Genomic DNA, 14,285 nt, shown 5'->3' on the forward strand with positions numbered 1-14,285 from the left:
GCAATTACACTTTATCCTCTCAAACAGTCCTAAAAACGTTCAGAGTGCACTACTTCACAGGGGAATTCGCCCCCTAGACCCCGCCAGGGTCATACGTAATTCGCATAACGGCTTCTCCCCTTTCAAAATCCTGGCTACGTCCCTGAATAAGGTTAAGACCTACCGAAAGCAAACCTATCACATGGGATTTAATTTAATTTAAACACTTTTAAGTGTTTAAAATATAATTCAAGTGATAGTACATTCTCTCTCAGCATAAAAATTATTGTATTAACGTCTCAGGCTAATTTTCGAATGTTGCTCCTTCGTTACGCCACTGATACGTAATTCGCATAACGGCTTCCCCCCTTTCAAAATCCTGGCTACGTCCCTGAATAAGGTTAAGACCTACCGAAAGCAAACCTATCACATGGGATTTAATTTAATTTAAACACTTTTAAGTGTTTAAAATATAATTCAAGTGATAGTACATTCTCTCTCAGCATAAAAATGATTGTATTAACGTCTCAGGCTAATTGTCGAATGTTGCTCCTTCGTTACGCCACTGATACTTTGTAGTTTTGCATTTACACATTTCACACCGCCCGAAATGGGAACCACCCTACGCCTGCGTCCCTGAATTAACCTGTCAATTAGCGTGAAAAGGTTTGTGTCTGTTGGTGAAAACGATCAAAATAAACCCAGCATAAGGTAAGGGTGGGGAATTGTGGACAGTATCCAATTGGAGACCACCTCAATAAATCGATTCTGCAGACCTGTCGCCAGCAGAGAAGTTTATATAGCTCCATCTATTGCCTTCCTTGTTCTCCCGCGTTGTTATGAATGCAGCCATTCCAGTGATGAACACATTTTCTCCCTGAATTTAGAGAAAATATACACAGGTAGGCCCTATGTTTATTTGTTAATGCATTTTTTGGCTGATGTAAAAACTGAATTTCTAAAGAACAGTATTTTTTAAGAAAATACTATGATTATGGTAAATTATTGTTGTATTGTTTACATTACCATTGTGTGAATGGACTGTACAATGGCTGGTTTGATGAGCTGATATGCTGGTGGCTGTTTGTAGTGGGTGTTTACAAATCGGTGGCGTGGGTAATTATGGACCGGCTAGAGGGCGGTGTTGTTAATATGCAGCCTTTATATAATAATTGTATTATTGTTTTTAAGTTGTTCAGTTTCACATCATAATATTTAAGTAAGTTAATCAGGTTTGATAATTGCAGAAATGGTAATTAGCAATAGTTTATGTGCATATTACTATTACAGTATAAATTAATAAGGTCATGTGTGGTCATCATGACTAAAATATATTTTGTTGATACTAAATAAGGCAGTGTGATCAAAATTTCTTCAGTATTAGGCATATCACAAAAACAACTAAAATGTTAGGCTATGTTATTATATTACTATTAAAATAATTATTATACTTATAGGCCCTATCTTTTTTATTTTTACAGATTCCACAGAACTACAGTATGCTAATGACGGATTGAGCCTTGTGGACCACTGAAACGACCATGCAAAGGGTCATCGATGCTTGTAGAAGAGATTAGTCTAATTAACTAAATAACATAGATTCACATCTTAAAAAACTATCTGAAGGGGTAGAATTTGAATTGCATTCTTAAAATATATCAGAAAAAATAATCCAAAAATAATTGGAAAAATTGTAAATATTCAGGTTTGTGTCATTAATGTGAAATGTTATAACATACCAAAATGTATTTTTATATCACAATACATCGAGAAAAAAGTACTGTCCACAATTGCCTACACCGGTAGGTAATTGTGGAAACTTGACCCCGGTATCATTAACGTTTGTTAGCTAATTAAATAATGATCTGATAACCTTAAATCATGCATGTACGTATATACCTGCCAATAATAGTTGTTGATAAAGAAGGAACTTTCAGGTGTGTAACTCATTCCATTATTTCTTTTAATTTATAAATTAACAAAGTAAAAATGTGTTCGCTTCCAGGATGACGGTCTATGAGGGATGGTATTAGCATGGGCGCAGATCATGGGGGACCCAATTTCATATTTAAAAATGATGCCTGAAATGTTTTAAGTGAACTGCCTAATGACCCAGGTTTTAACGAAGAGAGCTGTACAGCCTGAGTACAGAAGTACTGTATATCTTAAATTATAGCAAGATAAAGGTATCAGTACTAACATCAGAATTACCTATAGTACACGACTCGAGTGCGCGTGCTTTTGTTATGATTTGAGAAGTATGAGAGAAGTATACGCTTTTCGGCACACGAAATAGGTAAAATAAAGTAAATACATCAAAGAGAATTAAATTTTATTTTTTATGGTACACTACAGAGATTAATTATATCTCTATAATAGCCGGAAATCGCTGATAAAAAAGCATGTTGATGTTATGATGATGACATTTACTATAATCCTAATATTTTCGCGCGTCAGCCCCAATCTTGGTGGGGCAGAGATGGGTTTGGTTGGACTCACGGCTTTGAAGTTGGTAAAGTAAAGTAAATACATCAAAGACAATGTTTTAAAGTTTTATTTTCTGTGGTACATCACACATATTAATTAGATCTCTATAGTAGCCGAAAATCGCAGGTACAAGATCATGAGAAATTCGTTGGCACTTCAAGTGATAGTACATTCTCTCTCAGCATAAAAATTATTGTATTAACGTCCCAGGCTAATTGTCGAATGTTGCTCCTTCGTTACGCCACTGATACTTTGTAGTTTCGCATTTACAAATTTCGCACCGCCCGAAATGGGAACCACCCTACGCCCGCGTCCCTGAATTAACCTGTCAATTAGCGTGAAAGGTTTGTGTCTGTTGGTGAAAACGATCAAAATAAACCCAGCATAAGGTAAGGGTGGGGAATTGTGGACAGTATCCAATTGGAGACCACCCCAATAAATCGATTCTGCAGACCTGTCGCCAGCAGAGAAGTTTATATAGCTCCATCTATTGCCTTCATTGTTCTCCGGCGTTGTTATGAATGCAGCGTTTCCAGCGATGAACACAATTTCTCCCTGAATTTAGAGAAAATATACACAGGTAGGCCCTATGTTTATTTGTTAATGCATTTTTTGGCTGATGTAAAAACTGAATTTCTAAAGAACAGTATTTTTTAGGAAAATACTATGATTATGGTAAATTATTGTTGTATTTTTTACATTACCATTGTGTGAATGGACTGTACAGTGGCTGGTTTAACGAGCTGACATGCTGGTGGCTGTGTTTTGTAGTGGGTGTTTACAAATCGGTGGCGTGGGTAATTATGGACCCGCTAGAGGGCGGTGTTGTTAATATGCAGCCTGTATATAATAATTGTATTATTGTTTTTAATTTGTTCAGTTTCACATTATAATATTTAAGTAAGTTAATCAGGTTTGATAATTGCAGAAATGTTAATTAGCAATAGTTTATGTGCATATTACTATTACAGTATAAATTAATAAGGTCATGTGTGGTCATCATGACTAAAATATATTTTGTTGATACTAAATAAGGCAGTGTGATCAAAATTTCTTCAGTATTAGGCATATCACAAAAACAACTAAAATGTTAGGCTATGTTATTATATTACTCTTAAAATAATTATTATACTTATAGGCCCTATCTTTTTTTATTTGTACAGATTCCACAGAACTACAGTATGCTAATGACGGATTGAGCCTTGTGGACCACTGAAACGACCATGCAAAGGGTCATCGATGCTTGTAGAAGAGATTAGTCTAATTAACTAAATAACATAGATTCACATCTTAAAAAAACTATCTGAAGGGGTAGAATTTGAATTGCATTCTTAAAATATCAGAAAAAATAATCCTAAAATAATTGGAAAAATTGTAAATATTCAGGTTTGTGTCATTAATGTGAAATGTTATAACATACCAAAATGTATTTTTATATCAGAATACATCGAGAAAAAAGTACTGTCCACAATTGCCTACACAAGTAGGTAATTGTGGAAACTTGACCCCGGTATCATTAACGTTCGTTAGCTAATTAAATAATGATCTGATAACCTTAAATCATGCATGTACGTATATACCTGCCAATAATAGTTGTTGATAAAGAAGAAACTTTCAGGTGTGTAACTCATTCCATTATTTCTTTTAATTTATGCAAAATGTGCCTAAGGGTCCAGAATTCCCACTTCTATTATGTTGTTTACACGTACAGCGAAGTTTGTGTCTCTTCGTGTAAACGAAAATATCATTTTAGAACGTGATTATAGAATTACAAAATATAGTCCGGTTCTATCATGCTTAAACCATTATGTTTTTACTAATAAACTCCACACATCGATGTATAATTCTATTCCAAGTTATACTGCAAGTAGGGTACCACTATGCGTACGAAAGTAAAGTAATCTACAGTAATCGTTATGTTTAGCCCTACCCCAGTCAGGCCTAATCTAGTAGATTACACGGATCGCAACACCGCACGCTCGTCTTCTGATAACCCATTGTAAATTTTTGTTTGTACGTAAAAATGAAAAATCTATTTGTCTCGGTTTGTGGGCTATTAAGCAATTAGTAGAACTGTGCATAGTACATTATAGGAAAATTATTATACGAAGGTTAGATTTAATGCTTGAAAAAAAAATTTTGAATGCAATAAATCATTTTCCACTACTGTACGATACTTGTTATTATCCTTGGTTACACATAATCAGCAGTACATAATACGGACACGATGAGTAACTGTAATTGTTCATATTTTCACCATATTTCATAGGTTATAACACATTTTACACAGCGTGACGGACGTACAGTGACGGACGTACAAAAAAAATGTACGTCTGTCACATGGTTTTGCTAATTAGTGTAATTAATGGTAGGCTTCCAATTTGCTGTATACACTTGGTATATCTAGTATGCTTTATAACAGAGTTTTGGTAATTTCTTTGTACCTGGTTAGAAAAGGAAATAAACAAATGTCATTTTCTTGTGACGGACGTACATCCACATTTTCATTATTTTTAAATATTTAATTTAAAATATGGCGTTATTTACAAACTGTCTCTTATACACATCTATTAATATACTGGTATGCTTATATGATACAAAAGTACAAAAATATACTGGATTTTAAACTTTTTTTTAATAATGAGTGTAAAATACAATGAATCAAATAATTTAGGTTATTTTGTGTCAAATAATCCTCAGTTAACCTCATTACCGTAGTAGCCAGACCATGTTTTGTATGCATTTGAGGTATTAAGAGAATATTGACTTCATAAATTGGTTCAGGGTGGCCCTAGAATCATTTTGGCTTGGTAACACGTTTTTAAAATGTTGCAAAATGTCAAAAGTCAGGGTCAAAATTTATAGTAATAGGGCCCTTATATCTTCGCAACCACATGTGGTAGAGAGTTAAGTTTGGTGCCAAGTTGTTCAAAAACATTTATATTTCTATTTGCTATAATAGAATATTTTGTTAAAAAATGACAGGACATGCCATTTCTGACCTTTGACACATCTACGGGTCATATTCACAGGTTCTCATATCTCCGTAGCCATTAGTGGTAGCCAGATAATTGTGGTGTCAATTTGTTCAGAACATTCATTTAAACAGATTATGAAGGAGTTGGATCTAAATTTGTAAGCAGGAAAAATGATTATTTGGTTCCCAAAATGCACTTTGTTATATTAATTTAATGCAGACAGTTAAACTAGTGAAAGACTACATACTGTACAGTACTCGATCTATTAGGCCAAGTTTTAACTTTTGGTGTCAACTTCTTCATTGTATAAAGAATCCTGCAATGGGCAAGTTTAGATTTTAAAGGTTCTGGAATTAGAGATTATTATAAACACCTGTAATTCATAGAACTATACATTTTTGCAATACAAGAAAAATCATAGTAATTGTAGTTAATCAAGTAGACTGTATGGTTACTCATGCTAAATAAGGTGTCTTATCTTACATTTATAATAATATCCTGTAATTTGAATGTAAAAAAATAATATAATCATGTTAGCTGTAATTGTAATTACAGGACATTGTTATTATGAAGTAGATAGAGTAGCCGTGTTAGTCAAGATGATACATTATTTAATATGTAATTTGTGTATTGCCTGCCTGGTTTTTATTGGATACTTGCATAAAATTTTAGTTCATTTTTTTTTTTTTTGTAAGGTAAGCCCATGTTACTGAAATATGTGCATATTGCAAACTGTTTGATAACAATACGAAAAAATGTGCTTCAGGGTGGAAAATTATAGTAAGTCTAAATTGATCTCGACCAGAAACTCAAGTATGGGGCTCATACCCAGAATTGTCCATGTTATTCCATTATGTTTTGTGCCCAACATGTAGCCTACTGTAACTTCAGACACAAGACACATTGACAGTTTTCATATTTTCACCATATTTCATAGGTTATAACACATTTTACACAGTGTGACGTACAGTGACGGACGTACAAAAAAAATGTACGTCTGTCACATGGTTTTGCTAATTAGTGTAATTAATGGTAGGCTTCCAATTTGCTGTATACACTTGGTATATCTAGTATGCTTTATAACAGAGTTTAGGTAATTTCTTTGTACCTGGTTAGAAAAGGAAATAAACAAATGCCATTTTCTTGTGACGGACGTACATCCACATTTTCATTATTTTTAAATATTTAATTAAAAATATGGTGTTATTTACAAAAAGTCAAAAAATTTCACCAAAGTACACAATACATACTAATTCTTTATTTTAATAAAAAGTGAATCAGATTCTGATATTTTGCAAGGGAAAAAACTGGAAATTAAAATTATAACTACATTTTCTTTAGTATTTCAAAATATTAATTAATTGTATTGAATTCTAATTATTTTCCATGTGGTTAGTTAATTCTTAATTTTTTTTTATTTCACAAAAATATAACTCATTAGCTTCAAAATGATGTATCACACAAACACATTTGATGTATTTTAATTTTTTACCATTTGGTTTACTAATTTACGGAATTGCCCAATATCAGAAAAAATAATCCAAAAATAATTGGAAAAATTGTAAATATTCAGGTTTGTGTCATTAATGTGAAATGTTATAACATACCAAAATGTATTTTTATATCACAATACATCGAGAAAAAAGTACTGTCCTGTCTCTTATACACATCTAGATGTGTATAAGAGACAGGTACGTATATGACTAATTGTATTATTGTTTTTAATTGTTGTTCATTTTCACATCATAATATATTTAAGTAAGTTAATATTATTAGACCTACATGCCTAGATAATTGCAGAAATGTTAATTAGCAATAGTTTTTATGTGCACATTACTAGTACAGTATAAATTAATAAGGTTATGTGTGGTTATAATGACTAAAAAAAAATTGTTGATACTAATTAAGGCAGTGTGATAAAATTTCCTCTAGTATTAGGCCTTTCACAAAAACAACTAAAGTGTTAGGCTAGTTATTGTATTAATTTATGTTATTATATTACTATTAAAATAATTATTATACTTATAGGCCCTATCTTTTTTATTTTTACAGATTCCACAGAACTACAGTATGCTAATGACGGATTGAGCCTTGTGGACCACTGAAACGACCATGCAAAGGGTCATCGATGCTTGTAGAAGAGATTAGTCTAATTAACTAAATAACATAGATTCACATCTTAAAAAAACTATCTGAAGGGGTAGAATTTGAATTGCATTCTTAAAATATCAGAAAAAATAATCCTAAAATAATTGGAAAAATTGTAAATATTCAGGTTTGTGTCATTAATGTGAAATGTTATAACATACCAAAATGTATTTTTATATCACAATACATCGAGAAAAAAGTACTGTCCACAATTGCCTACACCGGTAGGTAATTGTGGAAACTTGACCCCGGTATCATTAACGTTCGTTAGCTAATTAAATAATGATCTGATAACCTTAAATCATGCATGTACGTATATACCTGCCAATAATAGTTGTTGATAAAGAAGAAACTTTCAGGTGTGTAACTCATTCCATTATTTCTTTTAATTTATAAATTAACCAAGTAAAAATGTGTTCGCTTCCAGGATGACGGTCTATGAGGGATGGTATTAGCATGGGCGCAGATCATGGGGGACCCAATTTCATATTTAAAAATGATGCCTGAAAATGTTTTAAGTGAACTGCCTAATGACCCAGGTTTTAACGAAGAGCGCTGTACAGCCTGAGTACAGAAGTACTGTATATCTTAAATTATAGGAAGATAAAGGTATCAGTACTAACATCAGAATTACCTATAGTACACGACTCGAGTGCGCGTGCTTTTGTTATGATTTGAGAAGTATGAGAGAAGTATACGCTTTTCGGCACACGAAATAGGTAAAGTAAAGTAAATACATCCAAGAGAATTAAATTTTATTTTTTATGATACACTACAGAGATTAATTATATCCCTATAATAGCCGGAAATCGCTGATAAAAAAGCATATTGATGTTATGATGATGACATTTACTAAAATCCTAATATTTTCGCGCGTCAGCCCCAATCTTGGTGGGGCAGAGATGGGTTTGGACTCACGGCTTTGAAGTTGGTAAAGTAAAGTAAATACATCAAAGACAATGTTTTAAAGTTTTATTTTCTGTGGTACATCACACATATTAATTAGATCTCTATAGTAGCCGAAAATCGCAGGTAAAAGATCATGAGAAATTCGTTGGCACTTCATTTTCAACATAATGGTTGATGTAATGATGACAAATTTTACTATATAAGAGTGTCATTTCCGGCCATCTAGAAGTACTATCACCAAATGTTCGCACCCCAAGGTGTGAACTCACATCTTTGAAGTAGGTAAAGTAAATACATCAAAGATTTTTTTTAACTTTTAGTTTCTATGGTACATAACACATATTTAGATCTCTGTGATTGCCGAAACAACCGCTGATAAAAGATAATGAGAAAGTTGTTGGTGCTTCATTTTCACTACAATGGTGATGTAATAATGACAAATTTTACTATAAGAGTTTCATTTCCGGCCACCTAGCGGTAATATTTCCTCCAATTTTCGCACATAATAATTAGATCTCTAGGTTGCCAAAAATCGCATATAAAATATCACAATAAATTTGTTGGCAATTCATTTTGAACAGGGGCGTGGCCGGCCCTTGCCACCAATCCGCTTAAGAGGCGCTTATCATGAGCTTTATTTTCACATTACTTCTTCTGTAAGTACCATAAGTGATACACGTTCCGGTGGTCAAGAGCTTCCGACGCTGGCGATCTCTTGCCCAAATGATAACATCAGCTGTAGATTTGGTGTTGTAAAAGCTTTTAATTCGGTCCAAAAATGTAAAACCTTGTGTAAACGTTGATTAATCATGAATGGACAACTCCACTGCTACCATAGCATCGTGGTAACCCTCGATTCTTCCGAAGGACACAATGGGTTCTTTAAAATGCACACCAACCAGATGTGTAAATGTACCTCCATTTGAAGTCCTTATCCGAAAAGAAAAAAAAATGTAATAACAATACTATCATTGTTGTATGTTGGTTTTTCATAATACTATACTAAAATTAGATAGATAAAAGTTTCCTTTTTTTATATCTACAGATCTATAATTAAGTCTACTTATATACAGTAAAATCTCTTCGATTCGAAGCAAGGTGTAAAGAAACGGTGAATATGTTACATCAAGATGAATGAGAAAGAAATAAGCTATCTTCGTGGCTTTCATTCATCATATGAACGCAGTTTTAATTTGCGTGTAATTGCAGACGATAAGGAGATTGAATCAGCCTACAAACAGGCAAAACTAAGAGGAAGACTTCCTTTTAACAGGTCTAAAATCCTAATTTTAGGAGACCACGCTGTAGGAAAAACATCAACATGCAGACGCTTGCAAGGAAAGGATTTTCGACATGACGAGCCCAGCACAGTAGGAATCGAAACAAAATTAGTCAAAGCTAAAGTGTCAGATGTTAACAGTAAATGGTTTGAAGTATCAACAACCCCATTAGAGGACTATGAAAGTTCAGCATCATGGTGGGCAGTGTCACACGTGCGCAAACGTGACACGAAGAAAGCCACGCAGGTTTGTAGCACGCCGGAAGTAAATTCAAGTGTCTCATTAGAAAAACCTATTGAAGATATAATTTATCAGATAACTCTAATGATTCCCATCATAATTACGTTTCTAATTGGCGGGTTTACTTTTGGATTTGGTTTGGTTGTATGGATGTATATTCTTTGTTTGATGTATATATTTGATACCCACACTGCGTACCGCTTCGGTTCCGCAATCACTATCGGATTGGTACTTGTAGACAGCACATTAAGTATCGATAAAGTTTACACGGAAATACAATACATTGATTTAGATACATGGATCAAGCTGTCCGCTGCCATTATACTTTTTATGTATGGATTAGCAGGATTAATTACTGGCGTGCTTTTAGGCACAGGTGGTAGGACTGGAGTATGCATAGGATTCTGTATAATGGTTCATCCTAAACAAAAAACATTTACCCTTGATAATGTTGCAGAAATGATATTGGGCAACTACAGGAAAGCGTATTATAATTTTATAATTTGCTTTGTATCAGTTATTAATATTTTGATATTTCGGTTTCTTCAAGCTAAGATATTATATGTAATAAGAAAGAACAGCATACCTGCAAAACTAAGCGTTATAATTTTTATCATAGTTGCGGTTTGTGTCGGAAGACCACATTCCTTTGGCATATTCACAATTATTTGTATAGCTGTGATTAATATTTTTATATTAATTGGAGCAATTTTGGGAAGGAAATCTGTTGCTTTTGGGTATATCCCTCAAAACTATATTATCAAGAAATCTACAGGATTTATAGCAGGAATTTTTATTGCAGTTGCTTGCGGGTGGGAATTGGTAGAATTTAAAACTTTAAACATAAACAGTACCCAATCTTACTTTATTCTCCGGTATTTGTTTTGCTTGTTGCACTTCCTCATTCCAATAATAGCATTTATTTTATATGAATGGTTTGCATATATGAAAGTGAAAAATACAACATCCATACCTATAAATCATGTCAGACAGTCAATGAAAGCATGTATTCGGAATGAATCATATTTGGACGCAAGACTCAGTTTATGGGACTTTGCAGGACAGGATATGTACTATAACACCCATCACATATTCATGCCAAAACAGGGTGTGTATCTTGTTGTTTTCAACGCCGTTGAAGCGGTTATGAACCCAAAGAAGCAAATTAAGCGGCTACACTTCTGGTTACAATCTGTTGCTGTGCATGCAGATATTAAAAATGTCGCTGTCTTTCTTGTAGGAACAAGGCGAGAAAGTGTTGGTGACACAAATGCTTTGTTAGATTTTATCAAACTTGTAAAAGCAAATCTATACAAACAATTTAGTAAGTTACTAGCGTTTCATCCTTCTGGAAGCCTTTTCTTTGTTATTGAAAATTCGTTGCAGGTAGACCAAGAACGCAATATGTTGCGAGTAGCTGTTTATAATCAGATTAGAAAAATGCCATTTTTTCAGGAGGAATTTTCAGTGAAATACCTTTTATTCAATGAAACTTTGAACAAATTCCGCCTAAAAAAGTGCATTATCACGAGTTTAGTAGATATTTTAGAGGAAGTCAAATCAACGTGTAATATTATTTCACAGGATGAGTTGTTTCAATTATTAAACTTCTTTGACAGAGCTGGTGATATCATATACAAAGGTCGTGATGAGGTGCTTCGACAATACGTCATTTGTGACCCTCAATTGCTGATAGATGTTCTCAAGTTTTTAGTGAACGTGCCTGAACCTCACACGAGAAATCGTACTGTAGCAGACTTATGGCAGCAATTGGAAGAAACTGGCATCGTTGACAGTAGATTACTTGAGCACATATGCAGAGTGCAGAACATTTGGTCACTTTATCCGTACATTATTCGTTTCTTAGTGGGAACACATTTACTTTACCCTCTTAATGTTATTGATCCAATCGACCAAGTTGGTACTTTTTTTCTATCGTGTCGACTGCCAAAGCTCACACAAATTTCAAAATTATTGATCAGCAATGCTCGCTTGCACGACATCTTTTATTTTGACTTTGGTGATATTCTTCCAGAATATATTTTTCTGCGTCTTATCGCTAAATGCTGTGCTGTGTTTACCTGGAATAAAATATACTACAATGCAGCAAGTTTCAGAACCAGTAAAATATGTATTTTTTTTATAAGTACAGGGAAAATTGCTAGAAGGCCCGATTCTTATGACAGTAATCTAATTAAAGTTGAAGTAATAAATCAGGACCAAACTCAGGCTACACTCGTTATACAGAAAATGATTATGTTTGTTGAAGAGATTATCAATTCAGATTTTAACCCGGACTATTTTAAGGAACATTACATCTGTGGACCTGTGTGTGAGAAATGCAGTTCATTAGATAGAACGATGTGTTTGGTGAACCTAATAACCCCTGATAAAGATGTATCTACGTTAGATGGCTACATACCAGACCAGTATCATACTGTCTTAATTTAAAAAAAGGTAAATAAACAGATATATTAATGTTTTACCTTGAAAAACAATAAACGATTATTAACGAGCCCTAATATAATGTTTAAATACCCATGTGTTTGTGTAATCATGGTATCAGTAATAAAAAAAAATTCTTTGTTCTTTTGTAGGTGTTTGATTTTGCCTGTAATAGGCTGTTAATCAGCCAGCATCAATGCATCTATGGAAAGCCAGAAGAGCAAACCTAATTATGAGCTATTGATTTAACCTCCAACAACACTTCAACGAAGCCAGGACACTTTGTGTCAACGTGAATATGGCAATTGCAAAGCGAAAGCTGAGTCTTTGCGATGATTTCAAACAGAGGCACAACGATTGAAATCCAACTGAATCTTAAATCAGCTGGTCACTATTGCAAACAAACACTGATCAGGCTCAAATAGGAGGAAAATGGGATTTACAGTTGTGTTTAATGTCATCAGGTGTACTGAGGTCGTTTTGTGCTCACGTATTATTATGTACACAACGGGACTTGACGTCCCATCTGAAGATTGGGGTAATATATATTATAATTAAGCTCATTTCAAAGCCTAAGATCTCAATGCATAACCAATTTCTTCAGTACTGTCGTGATTCGGAAAAACCATTATATCCATTTTTTAAATTTTATAGATTTTTGGCTTAGGGGCATCCTGTGGATGTAATCTATCATGGGAACTGATCATATACCCCAAGAAATGTTTAGAAAAATGAAATTAATATGAGAGTTACGCATTATATCCATCCACATAAGCAAAAAAAATCTGGAAGAGTGCATTATATCCACCAAGCATTGAAAAGCAAGCAATCAACCAATCACAGAAGACAATGGTGCATATTTAATTAATTTCCTAGCTGATGGAAAGACATAATACCAAGTTTGTTTTTAATCAGAGTACAATTGAAAAATTGAAAAAAGAATGCATTGTTCTTTCAGTTTCAAGAATAAGTTGCAATATGACAATGACCAATTTGTGGTCAGAATATAAATTTTTGTCTGTAATATTATTAAAACTAACAACATTCAACAAACAACATAAAACACATACATGTCAAACCTAAATAGGCTTTACTTAAGACTTTCAAAGTCAGTGTTGTGATCATTTTAGTTTTTTGGATGGAATATATACTTTGAAGTATGCTGAATCCAATAAAATGAGTCGCCAATTTTTGTACGCATATCTTCATTAGCAAATTAGTTAAAATATACAAATTAGTTCTGAAAATGTAGGGTACTTATATCTTGGTAACCACTTGTTGTAGAAAGTTGATTCTTTCTTAAAGTTGTTCAGAACATGCATGTTTCTATTTACCCTAATGAAACATTTTCTTCAAAAATGACCGGAAATGCCATTTGGCCGACCTTATTAGCATAAATATGCAAATTAGGGGTGGAAATATAGGAAGTTACTGTATATCTAGAAAACCACTGCTCGTATAGAGTTGTTTTTTGCAGCAAAATGTTAAAACATGCATATTTATATTTATTATAATGGACAATTTTCTCTAGAAATGACCGGAAATTGTGTTTTTGACCTTCGACCTCAACTTTGCGTAAATTTAATATCTTGGCAACCACTGATCGTACAGAGTTGCTTTTTGTAACAAAATATTTACAATATGCACATTTATACTCTAACAGAATAATTTCTCAATATCAACCAGAAACTGTTTTATTGACCTTTGACCTATCTTTGCAGTATATAAGCCTATTATATATACCTAATAATGACTTATAGTCGAAAGTATTATTACAACAATGCTATTATTACTTGGATATACATATATAGGCCTATAC

At 33.3% G+C, this 14,285-nt stretch overlaps 1 protein-coding gene across 3 annotated transcripts in view; it reads left to right on the forward strand.

Annotated features, from left to right (window-relative positions):
- LOC117100088 overlaps positions 1-13,638 on the forward strand; it is a 17,191-nt gene extending 3,553 nt beyond the window's left edge. For 2 of the 3 annotated variants that reach the window (XM_033239636.1, XM_033239637.1), the window contains exons 2-3: positions 9,547-12,478; positions 12,619-13,638. In XM_033239636.1, the coding sequence (XP_033095527.1) occupies positions 9,632-12,472 (2,841 nt within the window). In that variant the 5' untranslated portion in view covers positions 9,547-9,631 and the 3' untranslated portion in view covers positions 12,473-12,478; positions 12,619-13,638. Of the gene's footprint in view, positions 1-9,546; positions 12,479-12,618 lie in introns of those variants that run through there. The other variant, XM_033239638.1, reaches the window with a different exon arrangement.
- The last annotated feature ends 647 nt before the right edge of the window (positions 13,639-14,285 follow it).

The sequence above is a fragment of the Anneissia japonica genome, unplaced genomic scaffold, assembly GCF_011630105.1.
Source record: "Anneissia japonica isolate Jap-2015-1 unplaced genomic scaffold, ASM1163010v1 scaffold439_len473750_cov173, whole genome shotgun sequence".
NCBI classification, from domain to species: domain Eukaryota; kingdom Metazoa; phylum Echinodermata; class Crinoidea; order Comatulida; family Comatulidae; genus Anneissia; species Anneissia japonica.